The sequence below is a fragment of the Gavialis gangeticus genome, unplaced genomic scaffold, assembly GCF_001723915.1.
Source record: "Gavialis gangeticus isolate Ggan-Ray unplaced genomic scaffold, GavGan_comp1, whole genome shotgun sequence".
NCBI lineage: Eukaryota > Metazoa > Chordata > Crocodylia > Gavialidae > Gavialis > Gavialis gangeticus.
Genome location: NW_017728992.1, coordinates 87224904 through 87236491, shown reverse-complemented (window position 1 = coordinate 87236491; position 11588 = coordinate 87224904). Strand labels below are relative to the sequence as shown.

Genomic DNA, 11588 nt, shown 5'->3' with positions numbered 1-11588 from the left:
AATTCAGTGCTTCTCATTTAAAAAGAAAGTAGGCATCTGATGCTAGGTTTCAGAGACTTAAAACTGTGGTGGTAATGTAGTCCTGTACCAGATAAAATTTACAGAATATGTTATTAGTAACAGGGAAGTGTTTTCAGGGGCTAGTACAGACTAAAAATTCAGTAGAGTATTTTGGTTACTTTTACACTTACTTAGCAGTGAATTTCTGGAATGAGATAATCTCTTGTTTTGGAAATTGCAAAAATAAATCAGATATTATAAGATACGACTTTTCCCTGTAACTCCTCCTATCTTTTTCTGAGAACTGTCTTATAACAAGGTTAGTCAGCATAGTTCCAGAGCAGAACAGGGACATCAAATTTTGAATTGCTCTTGAGTTTATAAAATGGAGTTTAAATCTTATAGTCCTATATTTAGAAAATCAGGTAACGCTTTGAAGCCATTTTCCTCTAGGAAAAAAATATGTGCAGCTAGAGAGGTATAAGAGACATTACTCCTTTGGAGAAAGGTGCTGCAAAGAGGCAGGAAGATGATGTAAGTTCTCTTCAACACAGACTTGAAAGAAGCACAGAGGAGCCATAGGTGATAATGGCAATGGGTGGTAGTGGAAAAATATCACTTTCATTTGGAAACAATTCAAAATAATTAGCACTTGAACTACTATTTGAAATTTAGGAGTTTCATAGCAATCTGTAATATTGGTGAATAAAGTTTATCATTTGACCTTTGGTGGTTGATGTTTGTGGTAACTAGTTTTTCTTTAATGTGGTCTTTAATATTTAATATAGTTGATAGAGAATTTGCAGCTTTTTAGTGAGCATTCTCTTGAGAGAGAGTCTGAAGTCTAGATTTGATACCTTTGTACAGCTGTAACTTCTTTCCCCGTCAGAGAACTACTAATGCAAGAGGTGAACTTTAGATGATTTGGAATTGTAGAAATGTTTTCATTCTACAGATGACAGTGTTTTTTGTATTTTGCAGACGCACAGTGGGTCTGTCTGGCGTGTGACCTGGGCTCATCCTGAATTTGGACAGGTTCTGGCTTCTTGCTCTTTTGACAGAACTGCTGCTGTGTGGGAAGAAATAGTGGGAGAATCGAATGATAAACTCCGAGGGCAGAGTCACTGGGTGAGACTTGAAATGCTAACATTGGTTTTGAGCAGGCATGTTTGTTTTCATGTTTTTTGTGCCTTGTCTATTGTTTATAATTAAGGACCACAGTTTCAGTGGTTAAAATTTCAGAATGACAGGGCTAAATTTTTTAATGTTAAAAATTGTTTAAAACTCCAATTGTCCTTTGATGTCCTTTGATGTCCTTATTTTTTTTCTCTTCACGTCTTAATCCCACTTTCTATTCTGAAATACATCCGAAGAGTGCATCTCATTTTCTGAAGTGTCTCTCTTAATAAAGAATAACTAAACCAGAGTTGGAGGGTGTTGTGTGATATTGGCACTACTAGGTGTATAAACACTTGGATATGATTAACAAAATAAATTTAGAGATTCCAAATAGGAAACCAGTGTCAAAAAATGTTCTGAGATGTTATGATCTTTCTGAGTTCTTTGCATTAGAATAATTGTGTTCTTTCCCCATAGTCAAACAACAAGTGAAAGGTGAGAGGGGAGCCTTGAGTCTAACATATCGGGGACCCTGAACCTAAAAAATATGAAAAATCACTTGAACAAAAAGATAGTGAAAAAAGCCATGTTTTGCTCATTACCTCTTTTAATTAAAGATTGTCTTCCAATATACACTACAGACTTTGTCAAGCTAGTTTTAAATAACTAGATAGTATTGCTTCCTGATACAGCACCAAAAATATTAGTGTTCCAGCACTGACATGTAAAAATGTGGTCAGTAGGCTTTATGATAAGCATGTGTTAATATGACAACAGTAGCTCATGTCTTCCAGACCTATGGCTTTAAGCAGTCTACAATTAGAATAGAAACTATTTTTAGGAATACACATTTGAAGATTATCTTTCCATATATAAGAGACTAAACATTGGTTGGTCTACATGCACAGCTGCTATGGTGCAGAAATATATTTGTTTAGTAAATTTAAGTAAATCATATCAATATTAATGCACTTAAATTCATGCAAATAGAACCATAGGTACAGTTAACTAGATTAGTTATTTAACAGATTTAGTTAATTTGGTGCAAAAAGTATGTGTAAGCCAGTAACTTTTTTTTTCCAGGTGTCTGTGGACACTAGACTTTAGAGCACAAGTATATGACAATTTATGTGGCCATATGATTGCTTTATAAAGTGTACAGCAGGCTTCCCTGGTGTATAATAGTGAAAATATGATTAATGGAACCTCATAAGCATTTCTTTCTTTAATGGTTTCTGTATTTGTCTGCAGGTAAAGAGGACCACACTGGTAGACAGTAGAACATCTGTTACAGATGTAAAATTTGCTCCCAAGCATATGGGTCTTATGTTAGCAACCTGTTCAGCAGATGGAGTAGTGAGGATATATGAAGCCCCAGATGTTATGAATCTCAGTCAGTGGTCACTGCAGCATGAAATATCATGTAAACTAAGCTGCAGTTGTATTTCTTGGAATCCTTCAAGGTATGTTAAATAGCATCACTTAAGATTTTATGATTAATTGAAAAGCAAATCTAAGGCTTAGTCTGAAACTGAATGGAATAAAAATCTAAATTTTCACGTGTTAGAGTAGATACATGTTAGGGCTAGAAGAAAAATACTCAAAATTTTGACCCACTCTCTCTCCAATTCTGACACTTAGGAGTAAGTAAAAATTTTAGGTTGGGTCTATGCCGCTGCCAAAGTAACAATGCATCTCTTGCATTAAGAAACAAGGGAGATGCTGAAGCAGCACTAAGAGAAAGATGGCAAGAGAGAGCCTGAGTGGGTTTCCTTAGTAAGCTCCCAGGTTACTATATTTTCAGTCAGCTACCGCAGACCCAGTAAAAAGCATTAATTCCTTTGCTTCAGAGAAGTGTATGGGACAAAAAACTCTCTCAATAGCAGGAATGGTGGAGAGAGCCAGTCTGAACTGTGCTTTTTTAGACACCTCTGTCCTAGATCCAGCAACTTATCCATTCTTATAGAAGGAAGGTAGTCTTCCTGAACTCAGCAAGTGAAGCAAATCCTGTAGTAGTAATTTGCTTTTCAGTGCTGCAGGCTCAAACCCTCCTGATTCATATGCTGTGGGACTGTCAGCATCACAAGCAAGAGAACTTCAGCCATTTGAAAGTTAGGAAATGCTGGACTGACTGTTGCTTATGCAACCCAGTTTCTACCCCATATATATTATGACAATCCTTGTATACATATTATACAAGATGCCTCCTTATAACAGTGCACAGGATGGAATTGCAAATTGGCAGAACTAAAGCTTCAGCTGACAGCTATAGATAACACTTAACTTTTGCCCTGATTTTTTGCAAACTGTTCTTTTAATGTTCTTTCTGTGATACTTATGGTGTTGCTTATCTAGGAATCATTTGTAAACCTAGCATCATTTACTTTTCCCTGTTTAGCTCTCGAGCACATTCTCCAATGATAGCTGTTGGAAGTGATGACAACAGTCCAAATATTTTGGCTAAGGTTCAGATTTATGAATATAATGAGAACACCAGGTATGTTAAAAAATTAAGGTAATCTTTGAAATTGACTTAAAATGGTTATTTGCTGGTGCATAACATATGACTAGTTAAATAATTCTTGATATTGTGCTTAAAGAGAAGTAGAAAAATAATGCACTTCCTAGAGACAGGAAAAAAATTCAATAAAAATATGGACATTGAGAGAAGTCTCTGGAAATGGTTGCTCTGTATGTTGCTGTATGGTAGAGTCGGTAGAGGAGAGGATCAAGGAATATCAAAATGTTGTCTGATGCTTCTTGAAATGGGTTTACAAACTTCTGTTAATCTGATGATTCAAATGGTTTACTATTGCTGGAATTTTCAGAGGATCTAAGCCTCTGATCCTACTAATCCTTATGTTAAAAGTAAGTATGTGCATAACTTAGCAAAGCCAAGGTTAATATGGTTCTGTGATTGCTGTTGGTTTTTTAAGTCAAAATAGTAATCCGTGCACTATTATTTTTAAAAACTTGTAAAATATTTTACATTTTAATAAGTCATTGGTAAAAATTCTTGCAAATCATTTGCATGCTATAAAAAACTTTTAATGAAACATTAGGTTTGTAAAGTTAAGCACTCTTCATTAAATAATGTAAAGATGTACTTGTGGTATTTTAATTACATTAAATCATTCCATTGTCAAATACAGACATTCTATAGTATGCCTGTAGCATAGTCAGTGAGGCATGGGAGTTGTATGGGTGCCTGGCTGTTTCTGGGTTTGTAGTTAGTCAAGAAAATAAATACTGTTTATCCTGGTATAGATGATAGCATAATTTGAACCTTGTGTACATGAAACAATATAGTAAATGAAGCAGAGGTCTATTCACTGAACACAAATGATTACAATTAAATGGAAGTAATTAGTTTGTGACTATATTTTAAGACATTAATTAAAAATATTTATTGTTGAATGTCTATGAAGAAAATGTTATTCTATATTTGATAGTCTTGGCTCTGGTCACTTACAGTATTTCCTTCCACATTATTTGAATCATTAAACCTTTTATTGGGTCTCAATTAATACATAACTTGTCTGTTGTTCTTTAGGAAGTATGCAAAAGCAGAAGCTCTCATGACAGTCACTGATCCTGTGCATGATATTGCATTTGCTCCTAACCTAGGAAGATCCTTCCATATCTTAGCTGTGGCAACCAAAGATGTACGAATTTTCACGCTAAAACCTCTAAGGTGAGCTTTTGAAGCAGATTCTTAATACAAAATTACATAATTATGTCGTCCTACTCTCTGGAAGTGAAACAAATTATTTGTAGTTGTAACAGGGTGTACCAGGGCATCCAAAAATTTTTGGATAATACTTTTAGGGACAGTCCACCTCTTGCCTGCCATATCTTGAATGTTATTAGATATACACATTGAGGAAGGCTGCCCTGATCTTACTATAATAACCCCTGACTTGCGGTCCTGGCCTCATGGGTCAGTTACACAGCTCCGTACCTGCCCTACACTGTCCCATGCCTTGCAGATGGCATTCTTACTAGGGCTATGCGAAGCTTCAGGTGCTGATTCGATTCAGAGGAGATTCCTCCCAATTTGACAGCCGAATTTCTGAATCTGAATTGAATTGGGAGATAAATAAAAAGGTCCAAATTGATTCAAAGCTCTCAGAATTGATTTGGGGAGATTTGGGCAGTTCCTGCTCGCTGCTGCAGGGGGCTGGACTTGGACTCCGTGCTGGTAAGTAGTTTTGTGGGGGGGCACACGGGACGACACATTGGGTTGGGGGAACCCCCCCATTCCCTGCTTGCTCCCCCAGCCCCCCTGAGCCTCACCGCGACACCTGCCCGCTGTCCCAGACCCATTAACAGATGCTCTGCCCGGCCCTAGCATCCCAGTGCTTAAAAATAACCCCGCACTCACCGGCTGCTGCAGCAGCTTTCAGGCCTCTGGGGACTTGTGGCAGAGCCCTCCCAGGCAATTTGGAGATTTGGCAGCAGCCAAATCTCCACATCGATTTGGGACAGTGATTCAAATCACCAAATTGAATCACTGTCCTCTGAATTGGCTGAATCTGAAGCAAATACTAGCCACTCTGCACAGGCATAATTCTTACAAGTGTTCCGCTTGTTACTGGTACAGCTCTTCTCTGGGCCCTCAGACCCTTATGCCTCTCACTCAATTTAGGCCTCAGGTCTTTCTCCCTGGGCCTGCTGGACCTTCCATGCTCCACACATTTTCTCTTGCCCAGTGCTTTTCTGTTGGGTTGTGCTCATATCCTTCCCCCCCCCACAGGGTCACCCCCAAGGCAGTGGGGGATGAGGCTTTCCGGCACCCCATCCTCACCTTCTCCTGGAGTGGCCCATGTGTGGTATTTCATTGAGGCTGCCCCGCCACAGCAGCCCCACCATGCCAACCAACTCCAGCAAGGTGCAGTTTTAGGTCTTACTCAGGACCAGTCTTCAGGTCTACCTGATCCTCCATCCATCTCTCTGGGTTACCCCTAGATGTCCTGCGCCTCTCCTAGGCCGCTACCTTTGATCTGGACTCCATCTCTATTCTTGTTCTGTATCTCTGGCCCCCAGCTTGCGCTTAAACCCCATCTTCAGATGGCTTAGCGCCAGCCATTGTAATCCACACTGTATACCCTCTGACTCCTTTTCTCAGCAGTGGTCCCCATCCAGGGACCTTTGTGCCTCTCCAGGCCCTGGCCCCACTGACAGGCCAGTCAAGACTCCAGACAGTCCACCTCTGGCTGTCTCTCGTGGTGAGTTTTCACCCTTTGGCCTGTCTGAGACCCTCGCCCCAGCATTGGCCAGTCAAGGTCCTTGATCAGTTATTCAAGCCGTCAGTCCCACCATCTCCGTTGGTCCACCTTCTTGGGCCCCTCCATGGTTCAGTCACTTTCTCTCGGTGGGCCTGAAGCTGTGCCTAAATCATGCAACACAGCTGCTGTCTTCTCTGGGCATCCCTGGACCCATCAATGGGCCCGTGTACTGTGCCTCACTTGCAGGTCATGCCCAGGCCTCTTTTACCAGGTGTCCCTGCTGCTCAGGCCCTTACTCAGGGCTCATGTGGCCCCTCAGTAGGCCCCAACCTCCAAGCCCTGCTCTGGGCTGGCCTTGCCTTTCTCTAGATCCTTGTACACACAGCTCCTCTTCCACTGGGCTGGGCTGGCCTTTCTGTAGGCCCCATGCACACAGCCCCTTGCTCTTTGGGCTGTCTGGGCCTCTCATTAGGCCACTCTTTCCAGCCTTACCTGTCCTCTCAACAGGCCCAGGCACTCGGCCCCCTTTCCAGGGCTCTGGATCTCCTCTGGGTCCCCAGGAACCTTCTCCATCCTCATGGTGCCTACCCGAATCTTCACAGGTCTGAGACATTATTCTCCGTACTGGCAGTCAAGAGCTTCAGCCTTTCTGTTGGGTTACGTTTCTTCCATGGCCCCCAGGATGTTACTGGCAGCCCTGTTCCCAGGGTCTGGGCTTATACCCTGTCTAAGCCCAGCCCTCTTCCAATCAAGCATCCCCACTGCAATCAGATGGCTCCCCTGATCAGGCCTGGCCTCACTTGCCATCTCCTGAGTCTGCTGACTTCCTAATTAGGTGTGACGTCACCTGCCAGCGGTTCTGCAGACTGTCTGGCCTGTTAAAGTGGTGGGCACAGTATTAAATATTTTAGCAAGTCTGTTCAGAAAGAGGTGCTTTTTATCAATCATCTGGTATGTCTGTACTGTTGTTATGGAATATGTTTATGCTAGCCTGTACTGTGCTGAAATATACTGTACTGCTGTGTACATGCTAGCTCATGATTGGTTGTAGTGAACTGCCATAAGTGGTGTTAGTCCATTATTAGTATGGAATCTGGGTTAAAGAGTTATGTTTCTCAGCAGAGATGATTAGCTTACTTGCTAAAGTGGCACAGCTGTTTCCAGGTGACAGTGTGTGGAATAGCACAACATGTTTTATCACCATGCTACCAGCTTTGGTAGGTTACCGGTTTTGACATGTCTCGTTTAAGGCAACCAGTGAACTAGCAAAACTATTTTGCTTGATGAGTCCAACACATTATTGTCATGCACACTTCTTGGAAAACTACACATTAAAGAAAACTTGGGTTTTTAGAACTTAAAGGCTAAGTACAGATGATCAAAAAGTCCAAGACTGAATTGATTCAGTCTTCGCAGGTTAGTGTAAGCTGCATAGTTTGAACCAATAAATAAGCGAACAGACATTCACTTTTGATTCTGGAAATGCAGTCATATGCCTGCAGTGGCCCAGGCCAGAAGTCAGGGGGTGCTAGAGCACACCTCCCTCCTTGGCTGAAGTGGAAAGCTTGAGCCAAGGATAGCCCGCCTACTCTGCGAGGGGGAGAGTTGTAAGGGAGATGTAAAGCATCTTGGGATGTTGGGAGACTGTGAGTTAACTTGAATCTGGAGAGGATCTAGGATAGAAGTTCAATAAACCAATGTAACGTAAATCAGTTAAGTCTGATACTGAATCCATCTAGGTTTATCTTAAACTGGTTTCTGCCATTTTGAAAGTGGTTGTACACTGGTTTATGTGTTATTTCTATCCCTAGTCTAAATGTTTCTCCTGCCTTAATGTTCTTCTTTTTGCAGACCTTTACCCTGATATATGTTTTCTTTTAACAGGAAAGAACTGACTTCTTCTGGAGGATTAACAAAATTTGAAATTCACATAGTGGCTCAGTTTGATAATCACAACTCCCAGGTCTGGCGAGTGAGCTGGAATATTACTGGCACAGTGCTTGCATCATCTGGTGATGATGGCTGTGTTAGGCTATGGAAAGGTAAGAGCAGTGCAGGTCAGATATTTTATCTACTTCAACTGAATACTGACTTTTGGGAGAATCTATACAGAAATTTAACTTCTTCCTGCACAAGGCTTTTGAGTTTGTGAACAAGTCTTAGTACTCCTGTGTGTGTTTGGAAAAAGGAAGTCAAACCTTCTGTATATGGACGTAATGGGGCACTCTGTTCAGTATTTTATTCAGACCACGATAGTAGCATGTATCTTAATTAGGCACCTACCTAAATCATGATGGAAGTTTGTGGGGTAGCAGTGCCTTTAATCTTGTTCTTCTCGCCATTGTGCCCCTTTCCCTCTGTCAACTGAGTGGTCTAGGGACAAAACCAAGGCATTACTTGCCTCTTGTCCACTCAGAGGGAGGGGGTCTGTACAGCAAAAAGAGATTAAAGGTACTGCTGTACCCCAAACTTCTGCTGTGATTTAGGTAGGTTCCTAATCATAATTTGTGATCCAAAATGCTTACTACTTCAGATTCAAATGATAAGCATTCATAGGTGACTTTGGTTAATGAGCCTACATGGTCCAGCTAAATGTCAGACATATACAGAATTCTAAGTTATGAAATGCTGATTCTTTTGTAGGCATTTCTTCTTCTCTAACCACGTCAAAAGAATTTTCACTCCCTTCTATTGATTATGTTGAGATCTTGTGCCAGACCAGTCTTTTTGTAGTGGACAGACTTATTTTTTTGCTATCCATGGACTTCATAATATGTTTTCAATAAGCCTACATTTTAAATGCTTCTAGTCTCTGAATTTCTCTTTTAAGGTTCAGGTTTTGGAACTGCCTGTTCTCCCCACAGTTTCTGTCAAAAGTCTGACTTTTATTTTCAAGCTGACCCAGATTAATTTTTGAACATTAAACGTAGTGCATTCATGCTTACTACAATTAATATCACGAAAATACAGTTTAACCTGCCTTTTTGTATAGGGGTGGTTTGTGACCTGCTTAATTACAGTGGGCTTCTAAATTAAGAACAAGTTGATTGTTGCAACCTTGACTCCAAAGGGTGCTGCTTTTCCATTCTTCTGGAGCACAACCACAATCCTGTATAGCCAATAGGAGAAGGAAGCTGCGCACAAAAAAAAAAAAAAAAAAAGCTGCAGAAAACAGGTGAAATACCTGGGTGGTTGTGTGCAGCTCTTCGCTGCAGCTAGTTCACAAATCTTTATCTTTTTAGGGAGACCAGGAACTATGAATTATGTAGCCTGTCACTCTTATTTGGTCTGTCACTCAGACCAATAATGGGGAAGCAAATGTTTAATTTCTGTGGCTTCTGGAATAAGCTTCTATTTAAATTTAAGGAGGACTGTGAGAGAATCTCAAGCTGTTATGAAGCCAGATGGACGCTTGTTTTTTACATTGATGTAGTGCCATTGAATTGTCAAACTTCTCCGATTTCCACGGGCTGAATATCTGTCTAAGTTGTGATAATATCAAATGTTCTTGAATATGGGGATGGAAAGTAAATTCATTTTATGTATTTTAGCTAATTACATGGACAACTGGAAGTGCACTGGCATTCTGAAAGGTAACGGGAGTCCAGTCAATGGTAGTTCTCAGCAGGGCATTTTTAATGCTTCTTTAGGTTCAGCCAATACAAGCTTCCAGAATTCACTAAATGGATCATTTGCTGGCAGGTAGGCTAACTTGAGACTGGAATTTTGGAATGTATTTGGAATGTATTGACTCTTCTGTAAAACTATTTACTGAATTGTACTGAATTTTGTTTTTTGTTTATGGTTCTTAAGTATGTTTAATGATACTTTAAAGTTATTTATTACTGTATTAATGTTTCTACAGATTATTCAGTTGTAGCTCTGAGATTAGTATACTATGCCAGTGTCAGTAGATGGGGAACCAACAAAACCATAAAACAAATGGAACCCTTCTTTTAAACACTCAAGACTGTTTTCACAAATTGTTTCCACTCACCTTTTTTTTTGTACTTTTTAAAATATCTTCAGTAGTTTCAAACAGGGAGAGACAACACTGTGTTTTAGTGCAGTGTAATTGTCTTATTGTTTGAGGTACATAGCTAAGTGCTTAGGAAGGCTACCAACTACAGATCGTATTTGTGGTATGAGATAATGTAGGAAGGTAATGCGGAAGGAAACAATAATCTGTGCTTGCCTTCTAATAAGAACCAATTAGCTCTTATTTCCAACTGATTTTCTTACATACCTAGGCTGATTAACTTAAGAGTTCTTTTGTGAATTATTGTTTTGAATTATTAATTGCTTTCTCTGTTATGTTTCTGAAAGAATGACACTCATTTTCGAGACATATTTAACTGAAAGCTTTTAATGAGTGAAAGAGTCTATACTAAATTCCTGAACCTTGCATTTTTAATATAATTATATAGATACAATCATACAAGGCATGATCATACAGGGCATGTTGAAGGCCCTGTTCTTTACAGCTCACTGAGGGTTAAATTCCACATAATACATTTATTTTATCACCAAACTATATTTCCCTTTGCATTTCTATACAGACATAACTGTTATTTGTATACAAATACACTCCAGAGCGCCCCCCCACCTTCTTCCTTGGACTTTAAACTGAACTACAGCACTGCCTTGCTCCATTGATTGCGGGAAACATATTAAAGCAATTAACTTTCCCTTGGGGGTGAAAAGTGGGAGTGCACAAGGTGGCCATAGAGTAAGAAAACAAGAAATTGGTCCTTTAGTTCCAGCAGAGATAACTTACGCAGGAAAAACATTGAATATAATGTCAGCTTGGAAAAAAATTAAGATAAGTTGTAGACTCTGTAGAGCCCTTCATTGAGATGAATGAGTCAGTTTGCACTTAGCTTGTTTCCAGCTCTCTGCAGTCTCAGAATGGATTGGTGCATATGTTCAAGATTATATTTGCAAGTATAGTGCTGGAACTATAGCTTTTTTCCTAAATTAAAGAAGTGATTGTTAAGTATAATTCTTCTTTAAGTGGTGAATTCCTGAGATTTCATGACCATATACTGCAACAAGACTACATGGGATCTTGCCTTTTAAAAATGATACAGCCATTTTGTGATCACATATACTTGAGAGTGTGTGTAAATTCCATAGTTCTAATATATTTCAGAAAACTAAAATGCTTAATAAAAACCAAATATATATTGATCAATGACCAGATTGGTATACCGTATTTTATCACGTACCCCCCCCCCCCCC

The 11588-nt window shown here is 39.9% G+C and overlaps 1 protein-coding gene across 2 annotated transcripts in view; it reads left to right on the top strand.

The window, feature by feature from the left end:
* The window catches only part of SEH1L (SEH1 like nucleoporin), a 25076-nt gene that overhangs the window by 10133 nt on the left and 3355 nt on the right, over positions 1 to 11588 (top strand). For both annotated transcript variants that reach the window (XM_019524958.1, XM_019524966.1), the window contains exons 3-8: positions 982 to 1128; positions 2371 to 2582; positions 3518 to 3616; positions 4673 to 4813; positions 8232 to 8389; positions 9899 to 10049. In XM_019524958.1, the coding sequence (XP_019380503.1) occupies positions 982 to 1128; positions 2371 to 2582; positions 3518 to 3616; positions 4673 to 4813; positions 8232 to 8389; positions 9899 to 10049 (908 nt within the window). The remainder of the gene's footprint in view (positions 1 to 981; positions 1129 to 2370; positions 2583 to 3517; positions 3617 to 4672; positions 4814 to 8231; positions 8390 to 9898; positions 10050 to 11588) is intronic.